Source organism: Peromyscus eremicus, chromosome 22 (genome assembly GCF_949786415.1).
Source record: "Peromyscus eremicus chromosome 22, PerEre_H2_v1, whole genome shotgun sequence".
NCBI lineage: Eukaryota > Metazoa > Chordata > Mammalia > Rodentia > Cricetidae > Peromyscus > Peromyscus eremicus.
Window position 1 is genome coordinate 19,267,756 of NC_081437.1, and position 22,275 is coordinate 19,290,030.

The 22,275-nt window shown below is 47.1% G+C and overlaps 1 protein-coding gene across 1 annotated transcript; it reads left to right on the forward strand.

The window, feature by feature from the left end:
- The first annotated feature begins 956 nt into the window (after positions 1 to 956).
- Positions 957 to 21,612, forward strand: Nlrc4 (NLR family CARD domain containing 4). The gene is made up of 8 exons (XM_059248391.1): positions 957 to 1,054; positions 4,258 to 4,518; positions 5,771 to 7,768; positions 9,084 to 9,176; positions 11,105 to 11,275; positions 13,921 to 14,013; positions 16,115 to 16,282; positions 20,764 to 21,612. Coding segments are annotated over exons 1-8 (3,078 nt in total). The 5' UTR covers positions 957 to 1,053; the 3' UTR covers positions 21,057 to 21,612.
- The last annotated feature ends 663 nt before the right edge of the window (positions 21,613 to 22,275 follow it).

Here is a 22,275-nt window from a genome sequence, read left to right on the forward strand (position 1 = left end):
TTAAAACCTCAAAGCCCACCCCCAGTGACACACTTCCTCCAACCAGGCCACATCTACTCCAACAAGGTCACACCTCCTAAGCCTTTCAAAGACTTCCACTTCCTGATGACTAAGCATTCAAATATAGGAGCCTATGGGGGCCATCCTTATTAAAACACCACAGACATGGAGGGGCGACTTCACTGTAGGGAATCTTGCTGTGTACCAGACAGTGCCTTGTTATCACAGACTCAGCTTGTCAGTGGTAGACCTGGAATCTGAGTCCAATCCTAGCCCGAGACCAGACCTTTGCTTGTCCCCCTCTGCTACCCCTACCTTGCTTTCGGGCTCTTTCTCTCAAGGCTCCTTCCTTATGCCACTTTCTCTGTCTACTTATGGCTTTGTAACTTCCTGGTTTCAAGCCAGTCGGTCCGGCTCCATCTTTTGATACTTCAATCTCAGTTGTCCTCTTGGCTCTGATTGGCGTCAGTGGGAAGTAATGGAGGTGCTAGTGAAATTCCACTGGATCATGGTCTATCTCTAGGCAAGTTGGGTTCCCATTAGGATTTGGCCATAAATAGCCCACCTAGAGCAAGTGTGTGTGTGTGTGTGTGTGTGTGTGTGTGTGTGTGTGTGTACATGTAGATTCCAGAGGCCAATGCCAGGTGTCTTTCTCAATGCCATGGTGTCTCTACCTTTTTGTTCCCAACTAGTTAACTAGTGACACTGGCTGGCCAGTGAGCCTGTCTCCAGCTGCCTTCCGTACGAGGACCAGATTTCTGCATGGTTGCTGGGGATAGAAATCTGGTCCTCACATTTCTACAGCAAGGACTTGAGTCACCGCTGAGCACGTTTTACATGGCTTGGGCCATCATCATTTTCTCATCTAGAAAAGAAGCGTGGACTTGAGAAGAAGCAACTCCAGTCCTTTCGTTTGAGCATTTTCGTTTTTGTTTCGTTAGTTTCTTGGGATGAACGCTGGCTTCATGGGAAGGAGAAGTCTTTGGCGTTCCCATTTGGAAAAACACATCGTCTACTGAGATCTAGGAAAGTGGAGAGCTTTGACTCGGAACAAGTAAGTACCCTACAAATAACATCTGTCTAGCTATGGATATTGTTGGCATTATCAATATATCAATTCATGCTTGCATTTTGACTGTCTGTGGGCTTCTCAGGTAAATACTCTTATGTTGTCTTGAGAATTTATTTTAAAACATGGCAAGCCTATGGGGAGAAGGCAGATGATAGACAGCGCAAGACTTCAAGAGTGCCAAGGTTGTACTTTTTTTTTTTTTTTTTTTTTTTTTGGTTTTTTGAGACAGGGTTTCTCTATGGAGCTTTGCACCTTTCCTGGAACTCGCTTTGGAGACCAGGCTGGCCTCGAACTCACAGAGATCCGCCTGCCTCTGCCTCCCGAGTGCTGGGATTAAAGGCGTGCGCCACCACTGCCCTGCGCCGAGGTTGTACTTTAAAGTGTGTGTTCTGGCCATCACCTGTTCAGGGATAATTTTCCCTCTAGACTCCAAAACACTATATCCAGTCACTTCAGAGAAATGGTGCAGAGCCACATGCTCCTCAAATTAACTGTTTCCATTTTGATACCAGTGTGCTATCCAGTGTAGTAGACACTAACCACTTGGGGTGATTTAACTGAATTTAAATATTAAAACTTAATTTACTAATGTAAAACCCAGTTGCACACGAGGGCATAGTATCGCACACCTTTAACCCCAGCACTCGGGAGGCAGAGGCAGGTGGATCTCTGTGAGTTCAAAGCCAGCCTGGTCTGCAGAGTGAGTTCCAGGACAGCCAGGGCTCTCCCCAGATGAGATCCCAGAGGGAGAGCAGCAGGATTCCCTCACAGGACTTGTAGACAGCTGTTCTCCTGATGGCAGCAGTGGGGATCTGCAGTGGTGAAGTGGAGGAGCTGGAGTGAGACCCCAGGAACTGGGCTGCCTGATGGTGCATTTCGGACCAGAGTGGACTTGGAGGCTTTGGGATGGACATTTTCACTTTCCAATTAGTCATGAGAGATGGAAAAGCCAGGGATAACCTGCTATACAAAGAAAACTTGCAGACTGAGAGTATAAGACCAGGAGGACGTGCCTTTGAGCTATCACCGAAATGGTGAACTACAGTACCTGGGCACGGTTTTGTCTGTATTTAAGAGTTAGACCCAGGACTGGGGCTGTAGTTTGGTGGTAGAGAGTTTGCCTCCCATGCTTGAGGTTGTAGGTTCAATCAATCCCCAGTACTACCAACGAAACCAAACCAAACGCAAAAATAATTTAAGATATTACAGAAGCAGACAGACACACACACACACACACACACACACACACACACACACACACACACAAATGATATAGCTTCCCTAGAAACCAGGAGAAATGAGAGAGCATAGACTGAATACTGTCTAATACTTTGTAGTGGTCTTTTTCAGAAAAGACTAAAACTTATGAAAGATAAAACACCTCTTCCACTGGGTGGTGGTGGCGCACGCCTTTAATCCCAGCACTCGGGAGGCAGAGCCAGGCAGATCTCTGTGAGTTGAAGGCCAGCCTGGTCTACAGAGCGAGATCCAGGACAGGCTCCAAAGCTACACAAAAAAACCCTATCTCAAAACAACAACAAAAACAACAACAAAACACCTCTTCCTTTGAGTTGGGACAGGAAGATAAGGACTGAACATGTTGATATATTGCTTTGTATGGGATGAAGTACATGAATTCTCCTAACAGCTCCCCAGGTTACACAGAGTATGTGCTACAGTTGGTTCTCAGTGGTGAAATGTTGAATTTTCAGATTTTTGCTAGCGAGTCAACATATATGGTTATCTTGAAATTGGCCACAGTAGAAATATCAGATCCCTTACTGGGCTCAGTAAATGCTACAACAGGAATGTCCTGTCCCCAGAGAGCCTGGCTGTTACACAGTTGGCGGGATTTCAGATTCAAAGGAGGGTTGTCAGAGGTTACAGATGCTAAAAAGTGGCAGAGCCTATGTTGTTGCATTAACTTTCCCTGGGGGAAATGTGAACATCTGGTCACCCCAGGGACACACTAGAGTAACCATTCTACCAGTTGGTTGGTTTGCTTGTCGGAGCCCAGGTGAGGGGTAACAAGGATGGAGGACGACTCCCTGTGTATGTATAGATAGAGTCCCTCCTCCAGGCAACCTTCCACCCTTTGTTCTAGCACCTTCCAAATCAGTGTGACTGTGGAGGCAGGAAGGCTGAGAGAGAGACACAGGAGAGAGTAGCTGGGATCTCAGTCAGGGCCCAATGATCCCCCCAACTCCTCCTCTTGCGGGAGACTATCGACAGGTGCCGTATTGTGAGGGTCTCCTGTTCCAATTAAGATGGTACTGGCTCTTGTGCTTGGAGGATAGGGCCATGTATTACTTCAAAACCCATGTTTTTGCTACTGTGACTTTACTAGAGATAATCTTGTTTCTGGTCCCCACCCCACCCTTACTTTGGAGACAGGGTCTCACTATGTAGCCCTGGCTGTCCTGGAACTTACTCTGTACACCAGGCTGATCTCAAACTCACGGAGATCTACCTGCTTCTGCCTCCTTAGTCTGGGATTAAAGGTGAATACCACTACACCTGGTGCTCACTATCAACTCTGTATAAGTGGACAAAATCACCCACCTAACGTAATCACCAAAGGGAAACCATCTTGCTCACTGACCAAGGTTAGGGCTGTGGAGTTCTGCAGAACACTTCTTTGTTTGTTTTGTTTCGTTTCCTGAGACAGGGTTTCTCTGTGTAACTGTCCTGGCTGTCCTGGAACTTGTTTAGTAGACCAGGCTGATTTCAAACTTACAGAGATCCACCTGCCTCTGCCTCCTGAGTGTTGGGATTATAGGTGTGCACCACCACCACCTCTCCCTGCTTGCAAAGCACTTCTTGAGGACCTGGATGTCAAGCATCTGGCATCTCCATAGTTGAAGATGGGCCTGAGGGGGAGGGAGATGGAAAATATGCAGCCTTGGTGCCCTGGTGACAGGCACGTATATTTCATGTAGATTAAAATAAATGAACAAATGCCGGGCGGTGGTGGCGCATGCCTTTAATCCCAGCACTCGGGAGGCAGAGCCAGGTGGATCTCTGTGAGTTCGAGGCCAGCCTGGGCTACCAAGTGAGTTCCAGGAAAGGCGCAAAGCTACACAGAGAAACCCTGTCTCGGAAAAAATAAATAAATAAATAAATAAATAAATAAATAAATAAATAAATAAAAATAAACGAACAAATATTTACCTCCATCTCTTCAGTGAACTTCATAAAGGAAAACAGTCGAGCCCTCATTCAGAGGATGAACTTCACAGTTATCAAGCAAATCTCAGATGATCTGTTCGCACTGAACGTTCTCAACTATGAAGAAGTCGCCGTCATTTGCTGTGAGAAGGTGGAGCAAGATGCTGCCCGCGGGATCATTCATATGATTTTGAAGAAAGGCTCAGAGGCCTGCAACCTCTTTCTTAACAGTCTTGAAAAGTGGGACTGTACTATGTATCAGGACTTAACTGGACAAGGTGAGTGTTGCTTTGCTCACCTCTGTCCCACCAAAAGGAACAAACCATTAGGAACACCCACAGTCCCTTTCATAGAATTCAGCTTGTCCTCCACCTTTGTGTTGCTGGCCAGAGACTTTGAGTCATTCACAGTAGACACTTGACGGTGAAGCCATATCAATAACCCCAGAGCTGGGCAAGAAATGAGTTAAGTATTGTCTCACTTCGAAGTCTAACCAGAATGCTGGGTGTGGTGGCGTTGGCTGCCCTGGGAGATTTGGGGAGGCTGAGGCAGGTGGATGGGGAGTTTGAAGCCAGGCTGGGCTATATATAAATACTCTGTTTAACTAGAACACAAATAGACAAGCCAGCGATCCTTTAGTCAGTCACCTGTGGGCCCACTGACTATCTATCTCACGATGCAGGGCTATGGAAAAGTAACCACTCTACTTCCCACGCGATAGTAAGTAACTTCATCATCATCATCGAGCCATACCTCCAACTCCTCATGTTAATTATTTGAAACGAATACATTGTGTAATTGGCTACAATTTACCCCATCCCACATTCTCAGCCACATCTTCCACTTTCCTTAGCTAAGACGAAGGCTCCTCTCATTTCCAATCTGCTGCTGTAAGATTTGACGGCAAGGAGGAGGAAAGGGAAGGTAGAGAAGACGGAATGAGGGGAAGGGCGCCGGGGGAAATCGACGGGTATTTGCAGCCTCTTGTGGTATCTTAGAACTAGGGGAGAAAGTCAAAGTCACCCCCAGCTGATTCTCGGCACCTCCTGCCGTTCATCCCCTAAGTCCCGGGCTGCAAGGATGTCTTAGATAAGGTGTCTATTGCTGTGACAAAACACCATGCCCAAAAAGCAAGCTGTGGGGAGAAAGGGTTTATTTGGTTTATATTTCAACATTGCCGTTCATCGCTGAAGGAAGGCAGGACAGGAAGTCAAGCAGGACAGGAACCTGTAGGCAGGAGCTGATGCAGAGGCCTTGGAGGGGTGCTGCTTACTGGCTTGCTTCCATGGCTTGCTCAGCCTGCTTTTTTCTTATAAAACGCAGGACCACCAGCTCAGGGATGGCCCCACCCACAACAGTCTGGGCCCTCCCGCGTTGATCACTAATTGAGAAAATGCCTTACAGCTGGATCTCATGGAGGCATTTCCTCAGCGGAGGCCCCTTCCTCTCTGATGACTCTAGCTTGTGTCAAGTGGACACACAGAGGAGATGCAGAATCAAGCCTCTATAACATTGCCTTTTCTCTAACAGGTATTTTTCATCAGAACATAGAAGAAGACTTGGATGTTTTGGCTCAGAATTTAAAATACTTATACAACAGCCCCTCCTTTCTGAACTTCTATCCCCTGGGTAAAGATATAGACATCATTTTTAATCTGAAGATCACCTTCACAGAACCTGTCCTGTGGAGGAAGGACCATCGTCATCACCGCGTGGAGCAGCTAACCTTGGGCAGTCTGTTGGAGGCTTTTCAGAGTCCCTGCCTCATTGAAGGAGAGTCTGGCAAAGGGAAGTCCACCCTGCTGCAGAGAATTGCCATGCTCTGGGCCTCTGGGGAGTGCAGGGCTCTGAACAGGTTCAAACTGGTCTTCTTTGTCCGCCTGAGCAGTGCAGGGCACGGACTGTTTGAAACACTGTGTGATCAGCTCCTGCATGTCTCCGACTCCATTAGCAAATCAAGGTTCATGTCTATGCTACTGAAACTGCACCAGGAAGTCCTCTTTCTCCTCGATGGTTACAATGAATTCCAGCCTCAGAACTGCCCAGAAATCGAAGCCCTGATAAAGGAAAACCATCGTTTCAAGAACATGGTCATTGTCACCACCACCACCGAGTGCCTGAGACACGTCAGACATGTCGGCGCCCTGACGGCAGAGGTGGGGGATATGACAGAAGACAGTGCCCAGGTTCTCATCCGAGAAGTGCTGGTCAAGGAGCTAGCCGACGGCTTGTTGTTCCAGATCCAGGAGTCCAGGTGCCTGGGGAATCTGATGAAGACCCCTCTCTTCGTGGTGATAACCTGTGCGATCCAGATGGGCAGGAAGGAATTCCAAGCTTACACTCAAACCATGCTGTTCCGAACCTTCTACGACCTCCTGATACAGAAAAACAGGCACAGACACAGAGGCGGGACTGAGAGTGACTTTCTCAGGAGCCTAGACTGCTGCGGAGACCTGGCCCTGGAGGGCGTGTTCTCCCACAGGTTTGCTTTCGAACCCGAGGATCTGGCCACCATGAACGAGGATGTCCTGGTGACAACCGGGCTCCTCTGTAAGTACACCGCGCAGAGGCTGACGCCCAAGTATAAATTCTTTCATAAATCATTCCAGGAGTACACGGCAGGGCGAAGACTTAGCAGTTTGTTGGCGTCCAGGGATCCAAAGGAGGTGAGCAAGGGGAATGACTATTTGAAGAAAATGGTGTCCATCTCCGACATCACATCCCTGTATGGCAATCTGCTCCTGTACACGTGCGGGTCATCCACAGAGGCCACCAGGGCTGTCATGCGCCACCTTTCAGTGGTGTACCAGCATGGCAGCCTGCAAGGGCTTTCTGTCACCAAGAGACCTCTCTGGAGGCAGGAATCCCTACAAAGCCCGAGAAACGCCGCCACGGAGCAAGATTATCTGAAAGCCCTCAACGTAAATTCTTTTGTAGAGTGTGGCATCAATCTTTTCTCCGAGAGCATATCTAGATCAGTCCTGAGCCAAGAATTTGAAGCTTTCTTTAGTGGGAAGAGTTTATACATTGACTCAGAGAACATCCCTGATTACTTATTTGACTTCTTTGAATACTTGCCGAATTGTGCGAGTGCACTGGACTTCGTTAAGCTGAACTTCTATGGAAGAGCTACCGCGTCACAGGACAAGGCTGGAGAGAGCAGCCCTGGAGTCCGCGTGGAAGGCCCGTCAGAAACCTACATCCCCAGCAGGGCTGTGTCTTTGTTCTTCAACTGGAAGCAGGAATTCAAGACTCTAGAGGTCACGCTCCGGAATATCAGCAAGTTGAATAAACAAGATATCAAACATCTGGGGAAGATATTCAGCTCTGCCACCAACCTCCGGTTGTACATCAAGAAATGTGCAGGCGTGGCTGGGAGCCTCAGCTCAGTCCTCAGGACCTGTAAGAACATTCATTCCCTCATGGTGGAGGCCAGTCCCCTCACCATAGATGATGAACAGCACATCACATCCGTGACAAACCTCCAGAATTTGAGCATTCACCACCTGCAGAGCCAACGGCTACCAGGTATGGGCACATCTGAAGTACGTCCTCAAGGCTGGCTGGCACTGTGCAGGTGCTAGAGAGCACTGAGGCTTCTGGGAACATCTCTAACGCTTGTTACCTCCTGGGCTCATCCCCGAGCCTGGCTTACCCTCTCTGTTTTTCCTCAGTCTTTTGTTTCACCTGCCTTGAGGCTCTCTGCGGTTCCCGCCTCCAACCAATCACTCTCTGGAACTTTTCAGCTGCCAAAGATTTACTTACTTTATGTTTTCCTTCTCTCCTCTGCTCTCCCCCTCTCTCCCCTCCTCTCCCCTTCCCTCCCCTCCTCTCCCTTCCTTTCCCCTCCTCTCCCCCCTCCCTCCCCTCCTCTCCCCTTCCCTCCCCTCCTCTCCCCCCTCCCTCCCCTCCTCTCCCCCCTCCCTCCCCTCCTCTCCCCCCTCCCTCCCCTCCTCTCCCCCCTCCCTCCCCTCCTCTCCCCCCTCCCTCCCCTCTTCTCCCCCTCCCTCCCCTCCTCTCCCCCTCCTCTCCCCCTCCCTCCCCTCCTCTCCCCCTCCCTCCCCTCCTCTCCCCCTCCCTCCCCTCCTCCTCTCCCCTTCCCTCCCCTCCTCTCCCCCTCCCTCCCCTCCTCTCCCCTTCCCTCCCCTCCTCTCCCTTCCTCTCCCCCTCTCTCCTCCCCTCTTCTCCCCCCTCTCTCCCCTCTCTCCTCCCCTCCTCTCCCCCCTCTCTCCCTCCTCTCCCCTCCTCTCTCCTTCCCTCCTCTCCTCTATCCTTCCCTCCCCTCCTCTCCCCCTCTCTCCCCTCCTCTCCCCCCTCTCTCCCCTCCTCTCCCCCTCTCTCCCCTCCTCTCTCCTTTCCTCCCCTCCTCTCCCCCCTCTCTCCCCTCCTCTCCCCTCCCCTCTCCTCTCCCTCCTGTTCTTCCATCTTCTCTCCTTTCTTTCCTTCTCTGCTCCCCTCCCCACCTAACTTCCGTCCACTTCTCTCTCCTCTCCTTTCCCAGCTCCTTCTTCAATACAAGGTCTTATATGTAGCCCAGGCTAGCCTCACACCTGCTGCAATCCTCCTGCTTCAGCCTCCCAAGTGCTGGGATTATAGGCATGAGCACCACATCTGGCTCACCCTTTATCCTTTCTGTTTAATTCCGTTCTATTTGAACAGCATGCTTACAGCTAAGTACACTCCTCTCCATTTCTGACAAAGCAACCATGTTTATGTCACTATCGTGAGCACTCACCCCCCTATGTGATAACTAAAATCTTCTGATCAGTAATAGGAATGACAGTCACGGTAAACAATGACAGCACCAGGGAGGGACACATGCTGGTCTGTTTTCTTTTGGCAGGCGGTCTGACTGACAGCTTGGGTAATCTGAAGAACCTCGTGAAGCTCATACTGGACAACATTAGGATGAACGAGGAAGATGCTAAAAACCTAGGTCAGAATTTGGTTTCTTTAATATTCTTATTACTGTAGGTATGATGATATGCATGGTTAGCTTAAGGTTATTTGACACTGCATCTGTAGAAGGCAAGATCTTGTGTGTGTGTGTGTGTGTGTGTGTGTGTGTGTGTGTGTGTGTGCGCATGTGCATGTGCATGGCATGATCCATGTGGTGGTTTGAATAAGAACAGCCCCCACAGCTGGGTGGTGGTGGCACACACCCTTAATCCCAGCACTTGGGAGGCAGAGGCAGGTGGATCTCTGTGAGTTCGAGGCCAGCCTGGTCTACAGAGCGAGATCCAGGACAGGCTCCAAAACTGTACAGAGAAACCCCATCTCAAAAAAGAACAAAACAAACAAACAAAAAAGAATGGTTAGCTTAAGATTATTTGGCACTGCATCTGCAGGAGGCAAGATCTTTATGTGTGTGTGGTGGGGGCATGTGCATGGCATGATCCACGTGTGGAGGTCTGGTGGTTTGAATAAGAACGGCCCCACAGGCTCATCTATTTGAATGCCTAGTCACCAGGGAGTGGAACTCTTTGAAAGGGTTAGAAGAATCAGGAAGCGTGGCTTTGTTGGAGGAGGTATGTCACTGGGGGGTGGGGTGGGGGGTGGGGGGTGGACTTCGAGGGTTCAAAAGCCCTTGGCAGCTCCGGTCTCTCCCCCCCTGCTGCCTATAGATCAGAATGTCGAACTCTCAGCTCCCGCTCCAGCACCATGTCTGCCTGTGTGCTGACATGCTCCCCGCCGTGATAAATGGACTACTGAAGCTTCTGAAACTGTAAACCAGTCCCAGTTAAATGCTTTCCTTTGTAAGGGTTGCCGTGGTCATGGTGTCTCTTCACAGCAATTCGGACAGTGACTAAGAAGGAGGTCAGAGGATGACTATGGAGGCTGACCTTGCCTTCGACTAAGAAGGAGGTCAGAGGATGACTATGGAGGCTGACCTTGCCTTCCACAGCATTTGAGGGTCTTTTTGTTGTCTGCTGCTGTACTCTGTACATGTGGCTTGATGGCCCACACGCTCCTGGGGATTCCCTTGTCTCCACCTCCCACTCACTGTAGGGACACCCGGATTAAAGATGCACACCGCATGATTAACTTTGAGTGCTGAGGATTTGAACTGAGGTCTTTGTGCGAGTGCTGTGTGTACTCACTGATCCATTCCCAGCAATCTATTTTACAAACGCCTGACCACCTTGCTTTCTTGGGACACTCTCCATCTCCCAGGACAAGGCTTCGGCAACATTCTATTCGAACTGTACCCCATTTATGTGTGGCCTTTTTTTAGAGAGAAAATCATCAAGTGTTTCATGTCCCCCTTTCCCTGGATGATTTAAAAGTTTAGAGTTGTTTCATTAGTAAAACTTTAAAAGAGAGAAACGAGATGCAGGAAAACATGAGCTCAGGAACAGAAGCAGAACTCACGGCTTGCCACAGAGCCCAGGGCCTCCAGAACAGAGAGAGCTGAGCGGAGCAGAAGCCACCTTTCTGCAATGTCCCTGTTTTCCTTTCTCTCTCTTATTTATTTATTTATTTATTTATTTATTTATTTATTTATTTATTTATTTATCTGTTTATCTATTTATCTATCTGTCTGTCTGTCTATTTATTTATTTATTTATTTATTTATTTATGTTTTTTTTTCGAGACAGGGTTTCTCTGTGTAGCTTTGTGCCTTTCCTGGAACTCGCTCTGTAGACCAGGCTGGCCTCGAACTCACAGAGATCCGCCTGGCTCTGCCTCCCGAGTGCTGGGATTAAAAGTGTGCGCCACTGCCGCCCGGCCACATAAATATTTTTTAAAAGGAAGAAGAGCATGAAACTGTTTCTCCGTAGTTGTCATCCTCCCTTTCCACGAATCTGGATTTAACCAGATGAATGCGGTCTGCTCACGTGTTCCTTTCCTGTGTCCTTGTAGCCGAAGGCCTGGGGAAGCTGAAGAAGATACGCTTATTTCATCTGACTCATTTGTCTGGCCTTGGGGAAGGGATGGATTCCATAGTGGAGTCTCTGTCGGGAGGACCCTGTGACCTGCAAGAGCTGAAGTTGGTGGCCTGCTGTCTGACCGCCAATTCCGTGAAAACACTAGGTAACCCTCACCTCCCCTCGCTGGATGCGCGACAGAACACTTGACGTTTTCACATCGATGAGCTTTGTCCAACCCAGGATTAAAATTACTAATGGCAACAAGAGAGGCTGACACAATAGTTGAAGATATTACATGTGGAAGGCCAGCTCCCACCTTTTCAAGGGTTCTTTTGAGGAGGAGAGAGGGATAAGAAAATATTTGCTAGAAAGATAACGAAGAGGAGACAGACAGAAACACAGGATAGCTTCGGGAGGATCTGGATCAAAACCCAATGGCCCTTTCCGTTTATTCAAAAGGACATTTTAGAACAATGCCAAGGGGCGGGGCAAAAGACCTCCCCCTTGCTAGATCCAAGCATACGGCACAGCCAAGTGCAGACCCTTCCAAACACCTGGTGACCACACCCGTGGTCCAATCATCCCCTTATGCAGCCCTGCTGGGTAAAGCAAGCTCAGATTCTCAGACCCTACGTAATTTGGGCCTCCACAATGATAACCTTAAGAGAAAGTGAAAAGAAAGCAAATTAAAAAAAATTCCTCCTGTCTCGAAACAGCCCCCCCCCCCAAATTTCTACCATTTTTGTCGTTCTGTTATCATCTAATAATTCCTTGGGTAGATGGACAAAGGATAAAGAAAGAGAAGGATTGCCGCAGCATCGCTAGGTTTATTACTCTTCCCTTTGCCCTGATAAGATGGAGTTGGAAGATGTGACACAGCCTTCAGTCTTTTGAGTTCCCAAACGTTATGCATACCAATTACAGAGAATAATTTGCATATTTCTGGATACACTGTTCACTTCAGACATGTCTTAAAGTTTAGAGTTTGGGGGCTGGAGAGGTGGATCAGCAGTTAAGACCGCGGTCTGCTCTTCCAAAAGACTTGGATTCCATTCCCCGCACCCACATGGCAGTTCACAACCATCTGTCACTCCAGTCCCAGGGGATCCAGTGCCCTCTTCTGGTCTCTGTGGGCACCAGGCACACATGTGGTGCACAGTCGTACATATAGGCAAGACACCTATACATGAAATAATTTTTTATTTTTTATTTTATTTTATTTTATTTTATTTTATTTTTGGTTTTTCGAGACAGGGTTTCTCTGTGTAGCTTTGCGCCTTTCCTGGAACTCACTTGGTAGCCCAGGCTGGCCTCGAACTCACAGAGATCCACCTGGCTCTGCCTCCCGAGTGCTGGGATTAAAGGCGTGCGCCACCACAGCCCAGCGAAATAATTTTTTAAAACTTAGATTTTGGAAAAAAATCAATGGTATAACCTTTTAGTTATATTTATTTGTTTTGTGAGACAGGGTCTCACTATGCATCTCCGGCTGGTCTGGAACTTGCTATGTAGATCAGTCTAGACTGGAACTCACAGAGATCCCCCTGCCTCATGAATGCTGGATTAAAGGTGTGCACCATCACGCCTGTCCTAACGCTCTGAAAATCAGCGTATAGGGGCTGGAGGGATGACATGGAGGTCAGGAGAGCTTGCTGTTCTTGCCTCGGACCTGAGTGGTTCCCAGCACCCACATCTGGCAACTCCCAAACTTCTGAAACTGCAGCTTCAAGGGTTTTGATGCCTCCTTCTGGATCTCCGTGGGCAATTGCACTCACTTGCACATACCCTCACATAGAAACACACACACACACACACACACACACACACACACACATATAAAAACAATTAAAAAAAATAAGACTATAAAAGTGCTGGGAATCTATAACGATTATCATGTTTGCATTGATATGAACTTATAGTTAAAGAAGCCCACAGTTAGGAAAGTCTAGACCAATACTGAGAACATGGAATGATGAGAACATACCTTCACTTCTCCACTTTCGTTTATAAACTCCCCATAAGGGAGAAGAGAAACTATAAATATTGATGAAAAGCCTTACCTGCTTTTTAAATAGATTTTAACTTCTATCTGTTTTACTAAAATCAATTCCACGTTGCTACAAAGAACCATTTTAGCCATGGTATCTTATTAATCAGATCCCTAGTGCCTACCCACCACCTGTCACAGCCCACTAGGGCCTATGACCTAGGAGACCTCTGACCCTGAAGCCGTGTGAGCAAACCGATCAAGAACCACGGAGTTTGTCTCAGTAGTTTGAGACAGAGAACAGCATTGCAGGCTGAAACTTGTTTCCTTTTAAACAGACCTTATATCCCTTTTAAAATATGTCAGAAATAGCCAGTGTGGTGATGACCATCTTCAATCCAGGCTCGCAGAGGCAGGGATTAAAGGCAGAGGCAGGGGGATTTCTGTGAGTTTGAGAGTTTCGAGGCCAGTTAAGCCTACATTAGTGAGACCCTATCTTAAACCAACCAACCAACCAACCAAGGTCAGTAAAGAATAAACTACAATGTAGTGTCTAGAATTACAATCACTATATTGTGTGGAGCTTCAGGTACCATGGGTTGTGGATTTAATAATCAGAATCTGGGGCTAGGAAAGACCTGTCCATTCAGCCAAAGCCATGAAAACCGAGGGTTCAGCCCATTCTACTTCCTTTGAGAAATAATCAAGTCCAACAATGGTGTGTATTGTCATCCGCAAAGACAACAAGGATGCAGAATTCTAAAGATACTGGAAAAATGCATATATGGTGACTTGGAAATCTTTTCTTTTTTTGCTTCCAGCACAGAATCTTCACAATTTGGTCAAACTGAGCGTTCTTGATATATCAGAAAATTGTCTGGAAAAGGATGGACACGAAGCTGTGGAGAAACTGAGTAAGAATGACGGCTCTGTCCAAGCAATGTGCTTCTTAATATGTGCGCTGGATGGTTAGAAAACTACAGCCTGAATCTGGGGCCTCAGGACCCATGTGCACCCCACTAACTCATCTGTCTTAGGGAAAATGTTTAGCACTTTCTTTTTTTTTTCTTTTTTTTTTTTTGGTTTTTCGAGACAGGGTTTCTCTGTGTAGCTTTGTGCCTTTCCTGGAACTCACTTGTTAGCCCAGGCTGGCCTCGAACTCACAGAGATCTGCCTGGCTCTGCCTCCCAAGTGCTGGGATTAAAGGCGTGCACCACCACCACCCGGCAACTTTCTTAAACTGCCATTAAGGAACATGGGCCTGTGTCTTTTTTTTTTTACGGTTTATTTAATTTGGGGGCTGGATAGGTGGCTCAGTGGTTAAGAACACTTGATGCTATTGTAGAGAATGCAAGTTTGGTTCCCAGCATCCACATGATGGCTCACAAACATTTATAACTCTGATTCCAGCGAATCTGATGCTGTCTTCTGACTTCTGTGGGTACCAGGTACAGATGGGTACACATACGTAAATGCAGACGAAACACTCATACACAAAAAAAATAATTAAAAAATTATCGTGTGTGTGTGTGTGTGTGTGTGTGTGTGTGTGTGTGTGCAGGATATATGCACACATGAATGTAGGTGCCTGCAGAGGCCAGAAGAGAGTACTGGATCTCCTAGAGCTGGAGTTACAGGCACTATGAGCCACTGGGCATGGGCACTGGGAATGGAATTCAGGTCCTCTACAAGAGTAATGCATGTTCTTAAATGTTGAACCATTTCTCCAAGCCCAAGCTTGTGTCTTTTGAGCGATCAGTTTGTATATCTTCACTGTACCTGAGGCTCCTCTGGTTTGCCAATGACAAGGAAGCTAGTATTTGATGCTGATGATAAACTTGCTTACGAAGGTGGTGATAGGGTTGTTCTAACCCCAGACTTATAAGACTGGCTATACACATATGGTATCAACTTAGTCATCCAAGGACTACAATATTATGCTGTTTGGCTTCAGCAAAGGACTGTGCATGAGCTCTCTGATGAGCAGAAACATCTGGAGATTTTTTTTTTTGAGAGAGAGGGTTTCACTATGCAGCCCGGAACTCTCTACATAGACAGGGTGTCCTTGAAATCACAGAGATCCATCTGCCTCTGCCTCTCTTGAATGCTGGTTTCAAAAGGATTTTTATTCTGACAATGTTGTTACAGGAAAATGAGGCAGGGAAGCTGCCATGCTCAGACAGGCACCAGAAATGCATTGGAGGATCAGGAAAAGCTAATTATGGCAGGCTTAGTGGAGTTCTCTTCATGACTCCGAGCAACTAACTGGACAGAGTTCACAGCATATATAATCTTCTCAGCATTGTTTCTATTACGTCACTGGTGAGCTTAAGTTTCTATCAAGGCCACATGGCAAAGATAAAAAACAAGAAATTCAAGCTGGGAGTGGCAGTGTATGCTTTTGACTCTAGCACTTAAATAGGCAGGCAGACCTCTGTAAATTTGAGGCCCACTGGTCTAGACAGTGAGTTCCAAGCTGGCCAGGGATCTATCTCAAAGAAAGGAGAGAGGTTGTAGGGGGGTCAGAACATGTTTCTTTTTATAAAACAGGGTAACTGTAAGCAGCTGCTTCACCAGATAACTAAATGGCCATCTCTCCCCAGGTGATCCTTGCAGTTCCGATTCCTCTCTTTGTTTTTGTTCTGAGGTCATTTCCTCTTTAAATTTCCCTGGGAGTGAGAAACTTTTTAAGGTGCTCCAGGGGCACGTGGTTATGATAAAAGGACTGATAAATGTCTGGGATCCACTTCAGAAAAATACTGAGTCTGGTCAGGATTAAGCAATCCAGTCTATGATTTGTCGTTTATTGAAGGTAGGATTATTAGTAATAGTTTTATTATTACTATAGTATTTATATATTTGAATGTTTTCTGTAAAAATAACCAAAAAAAAAAAGTAGATTCTCATTAAAGATTAAGTAGCCTACAGGGCCACCAAATTTAAAGACTGTTCCTTTATCTGCATCCTGCATAGATTTGGAGTTGACGTCATTCCTGAATTGTTTTCTGTTTCAAGTTGGCAGGCTCAGCCTTCTGGAACAGCTAACCACATTGATGCTGCCTTGGTGCACAGATGTGCTCACCAGCCTGCCCAACCTGTTGAAGCAGCTGGAGGGGGTCCCAGGGCTTGTCAAGCTTGGATTGAAAAACTGGAACCTCACGGATGCAGAGATTAGAAGTTTAGGTAGGTACACCCAAGCAGAGCCGAAAGAACAGAGGTTGACTTTAAACAAAGCTCTTCCCCACCCCCACCCCCACCAGAGACAGCCCAGGCTGTCCTGACACTCACTCTGTAGACCAGGCTGACCTTGAACTCACAGAGATCTGCCTGCCTCTGCCTCCCAAGTGCTGGAATCAAAGGCGTGCGCCACCACCTCCCACCTCTTTTCTTATTTACTAGGATCTTATTTCTGTTGAATGTTAATTTCTAAAAAAAAATTATTGCTTGCTTTTTTCCACCCCTTATCCTTCTGCCACGGGGAGAGACAGGAGGAGGCCTTGCCACATGTTAGTTCCTCAACCTTGACCATGAGTCAATACATTTCTGTTTGTTGTAAGTTTACCAGCCTGTGGTATTCTGTTACAGTAGCACAAGACAGAGTAATAACGCCCCTTTTCCTTGGTGGTCCCCCGGGTGTTGAACTGAAGCTCGGTCTTCTTTGTTGGAGTTCTTTTTTTGCTCTGAGGTGGCTCTTCTCATACTTTAGAGTGAGGTGCAAGCTGATAAGACACTCTTCGTGTCTTAGGAAGAGGAGAACTTTAAAAAATTATTTTACGTGTATGAGTGTTTGCTTGCATATATGTATGTGAACTACACATGTGCTTGGTGTCCATGGAGCCAGAAGGTGTTGGATCCTCTGGTATGGACTTATAGGTGGGGTGGGATATCATGTGGGTGCTGGGAACCAAATCCAGGTCTGCTGCAAGAGCATTCAGCGCTCTTTACTCCGATCCATCACTCCAGCCCTGGAGATGACTCTTGACTGGATGTGGGAACAGGCAAGCAAAGCAGCTTTGCTTCTTGGAGGCAACTGAGTTTCTCCTGAGAACCTTCCAGTCTCCCTCCTAGAGTATACAGGACCTAGTGTGCTGGGAACAAGGTGGAGTTGGATTACCTACTGCTTTTGTGGGCTTGCGCTCAGGTCCCCTCTCCCAGTACCCTATCTGTCATCTGATTATCAGGTGTCTTCACACTGTGCTGTAAGCCCAAAGTGACAAGGACTATGCACAGTCTGTGGTACACGGTAGATAACTCAAATGCTTGCTGAATAAATGCATGGTGCCACCGTTTATTATGCAGGGCCTATTTTAAGGCTCCAGGTTCCAGCCTGTCATAGTGGGGAAATCATGGGCAGGAGCTCCAGGAAGCTGGCCGGCCACCTTGCACCCATGGTCAGGAACAGAGAACAATGAAAAAATGCACGCAGGCTGTTCCCTTCTCTTCCTCCAGTCAGGGGATGGTGGCGCCAACAGTGGGCAGGTCTCACCGCCTCAGTGAATGCAATCGAGATACCCCAACCCCCCAGGCATGCCAAGAGGCCTATCTCCCAGGTGATTCTAGATTTGGTCAAGCTGACAGTTAACGCAAGACGATCTCACACCGATTCAGGTGAACTGAAGGGCAGTATTAGAGACGGCTACCGAAAGCACGTGATATTTGGCCATTTGCATGCGCCACAGCCCACAGACGGCCAAGCTCCAAATGGCCAGATTCTCTTCCTGTGGCATCTGGTGTGATCCATATTCCCTCAGCAGAAAGCACGTCCTTAGATGGTGGAGACTGGGGCTTGTTCTCCGTTCCTGCGCCTGCGCACGCTGAGGACCATCCAGGAAACTCAGCGAGGATCCTCAAACTGAAACAGATAGCCACAGAAACAGCTCATGTTCTCATCGCAGAGTGGGGTTTTGACTTTTCTAAATTCCCTCTCCTAGGTAGTGGAAAGAAGTCGCTCTTTGGGAAGAAAGCCCACAAACTAGGGCGGGGGTGGGGGGAGAAAAAGAAAAAACATTTTGGGTTCCTGCCATGCTGGGAATCACATAAGGGTGGCAAAATAGGAACATGAGCTGTGAAGGCTGGGAGAGAGCAGCACCCTTAGAAAGGGAGGTGAGGCTGGGCAGTGGCGGCGCACGCCTTTAATCCCAGCACTCGGGAGGCAGAGGCAGGTGGATCTCTGTGAGTTCCAGGTCAGCCTGGTCTACAGAGCGAGATCCAGTCCAGGCACCAAAACTACACAGATAAACCCGGTCTAGAAAAACCAAAAAAAAAAAAAAAAAAAAAAGAAAGAAAGAAAAAGAAAAAGAAAGGGAGGTGAGGACCAGTGTGCCTGTTAAGCTGGCCACAGACTAAAGATCAGCCAAGAGTTGGCTGGACCAATGGCTGGCTGGAGCTGGAAGCTGACTTCCTTCCTTCCTATCCTGTAGTCCACAAATGTGCCATCCAAGCAGACAGGGCAGCTGTACCCTGCATGGCCTTTCCCAGACAGCTGTTATTTTGACTCCTTCGTTCCTTGGTTTTATTTTTAACTTCCTTGTCATAGATATTGTCATGGGGGGCCTGTCAGGCCTAGTGGGAGGAGACAAAACCAAAAAAGAAAGTGGACGGCTAATTCTTTACAAAGTGATTAATTCTTTTAGTTACCCCCATCACTTCGCCTTCTCTTTCCTTGGTAGAAGCTTAGATACACTTAGCAGCAAGGGAGTGTGGAATATGAGCGGCCATGATTCCAGATTAGCAGTTTGTCTTCTAAGGATGTTAAAGCATAGAAAACGGGGCCCGAGGGTGGTCTCAGCAGAGGGACGCACAGATCTGAGAAATGAAGAAGCCCGGGCGCCACCCTCTTCACCTGGATTTGCCCACCACTTCCTCCACTCCTCTCTTGATGACGGCGAGGTCAAGATACCTTCACTGCAGGCATTTGTAATGAAGAGCCTAAGGAACTTTCTAGACTAAAATTGGCAAAGGTGGTCAACGTCCTGACTGACATTGGCTGAAGATACTCTGAAGCGAGCACCAGGTGCTGTGTCATAGCAAACTACACGGGCCACGCAAGATATCTGCCCGTTAATTCTCAGACCTCCTCACCAGGGAGCCGGCCAACAGGCTTCCTGAAAGTGGCTAAGGGCATAATCGCCCAGTGTACACCTGGGTAAGCCTCAGCCCACACAGGCTGGTTCCACAAGACCTCACTCTTAATTTGGGGCTTTCCTTATTTAGTTTGCTAACCTTTGCCACAGCCCTGACTTGGGCTTTTTGGAGACAGGGGTTAGCACTATGTAGCCCAGGCTGACCCAAATTTGCAGTCCCCTGCCTCAGGCTCCCAGAGTTCTGGAATCATAGACTTGTGCCATTGCAGAGATCTGGTGTTTTGTCTTGTGGGGACAACAGGGTTCTTACGAAGACTATGGAGAGGGACCTTCACAGTGTCTTTTCCATCTCTTCCTACTTAAGAGTCCAAACTTGCCAAGTGGTGGTGGCACACACCTTTAATCCCAGCACTTGGGAGGCAGAAACAGGCTTATCTCTTAGTTTGAGGCCAGCCTGGTCTACAGCAGAGTGAGTTCCAGAACAGCCAGGGATGCACAGAGAAATTCTGTCTTGAAAAAGCTAAAAGAAAAAAAAAAAAAAAAAAAAGAAGAGTCCAAACCAAACCTCGAACCCTCGTTCTGCAAGGTTGTAACAAGCATCTCCCAAGCAACCCCAAGTTTAATGTCTAACAAACCTGAATGTGCTGACTCCAGCCTATGAATGTAGCATTGTGGGAGGCTGAGGCAGGTGGATTGCAGTGAGTTTGAGGATAGCCTGGGCTATTTAGCCAAACCTTGTCTCAAAACACCACCACACAAACAAAAGGAGCATCTTCTTCCTTTTTTATTTATGACGAGGATTTCTCTAGGTAGCTTAGGCCAGCCTTGAATTCATGATTTTCTGTCCCTGCCTCTCAGGTACTGGGATCAGAGGTGTGTGTAGGTGTATGGTGAAAGGTTTTTTGCTTTTGTTTTTTCCCATACAGCAAGATTTGCCTGATTCCAGTGCGGTTGTACAGGGTATAGGGGAATAAGGAATAAACAGCGAAGGCCTGGGGTATTCTGTGAATCAGCAGGAGAGGACATCCCCCTCCTCTGTGTAGGAGGCCCTTTAGAGTACTCTATTTTTAGGGAGCTGAGGATCTCCCAGAAGAGGCCAGGAAGGCTTAAAATCGAAGCCCTCTCTAGATGATTCTCATTTACTTAAGGTAGGGATATCCTACGCCCAAAGATAAAACTGTTAAGTAGCTTTACTTCCACAAACACGGAAGGGCCTAATATTGCCTGTTTGATTCCAATCTTAAAAACAACACCTTAATATCTAATGGCATCTCTCCCACCTCAATGTTTAATCAACTTTCCACTTCTGGGAGGAATCAGGACTAAGATAAAATACACACACCACTTACATTTGCTTTCTGTACGCCTCTATCATTGATGATCTTAGACATTAGGAAACAGAATTCATAAATCTAATAGGCACAGACACAGGCTGTCTGTAGGGATTCTTTCTTCCTGGGGCACAGCACTGGTCTACACACGGTCATCTTAAAATGGAAAAATGATTCATGTGTGTGTACAGAACTCATTTCATTTTAAATGTGGCTTTCTTCCAGTTAACATACTTATTTCTTCACCCAGGTGCATTTTTGGAGACGAATCCTCTGAGAAACCTGCAGCAGCTGGATTTATCAGGGAATTGTGTGAGCAGTGATGGATGGCTTTCCTTCATGACTGTATTTGAGAATCTTAAACAATTGGTATTCTTTGACTTTAGTACTAAAGAGTTTTTACCAGATGCATCACTGGTGAGAAAACTTGGTCATGTGTTATCGAAGCTAACTTTTCTGCAAGAAGCAAGGCTCATTGGGTGGGAGTTTGATGACTATGATATTAGTGTTATTAAAGGCACCTTTAAGCTAGTAATGACTTAAAAGTACCCAAAGCCACCAAGTACTTTAGAGACTCCTTTACATTCAGTGGATCGTTACACATTTTGGAGAAGCCGGCTGGAGAGATGGCTCCGTGGTTATTACCACTGGCTGCTCTTCCAGAGGACTTGGGTTTGACTCCCAGCACCCGCAAGGTGGCTCACAACCATCTGGAACTCCAGTTCCAGGGGAATTCAACACCGTCTTCTACCTCCATGGGTACCAGGCAGGCAAGCGGCGCACATAAACATGCCGGCAAAAATACTAATACACAGAAAATACAATTTAAAAATGCTTATATAAAAAAATCCTGCGGAAGGAAGTCAAACATGACCAAGAAGGAGAAGGGGACTGAGAAACACGTTTGGCTTCGTCTCTCCACTTGGGACATCTGGATGCCCTCCAACTGGTGTTCGTGTTCCTTGACCCTAAGCATATTGGGTCACGAAAACTTGATACTCCGTGTTCCTCTGTACTTAGTTCAGCACCTGGCCTATAGACTCAGTAAGTACTGATGAAAATGTGACAACTAAATTACAAATAAATAAGCTAAAATTGTCCAGAGAACAAACTTCGTATGTGCTATTTAATCCAACTGCTTTAATGAAAACACTTTTGGAGTAAATAGAGTACTTTCTCACATGACAAGTGTTATCAAACTTGAAGGATAGGTGTTCTTTAAAACGAACCAACACTGATTCGTATATATGTAAGTGGCGTGTATGCCATGGTGTACATGTGGGGTCAAAGGGCAGCTTGTGGGAGGTGGCATTCTCCTTCCTTCCAGAGGATGGAAGATCTAAGTCAGGTCACTGGGCTCTGTGGTGATAAGCGTCTGTATCTGTTGAGCTGTCTACCAGCCCCAAACGGGCATCTGTGGTCAAGCAAACATTGGCAGTTCAAAAGCAGCTCAACCTACCGGGTGGTGGTGGCACACACCTCTAATCTAGCACTCGGGAGGTAGAGGCAGGTGGATCTCTGTGAGTTTGAGGCCAGCCTGAGCAAGTTCCATGACAGCCAGGGCTATACACAGAGAAACCCTATCTCGAAAAACAAAAACCACACACACACACACACACACACACACACACACACACACGTTTTCTTCATAAAGTCAAAACTTTTAAAGCTAGTTTATTAAAATGAGCCCGAAATTCCATTATTGTCAGTGTTTATGTAATGTACACTATGTCAGTAAATTGCCATGTGTTTGTTTAAGCTC

Bases quoted from the DNA above. Each gene is read 5' to 3' on its own strand.
- Nlrc4 (XM_059248391.1), top strand. The intron at 4,519-5,770 runs GTGAGTGTTGCT...TTTCTCTAACAG, and splicing joins TCAGGACTTAACTGGACAAG to GTATTTTTCATCAGAACATA. The intron at 9,177-11,104 runs GTCAGAATTTGG...GTGTCCTTGTAG, and splicing joins GGAAGATGCTAAAAACCTAG to CCGAAGGCCTGGGGAAGCTG.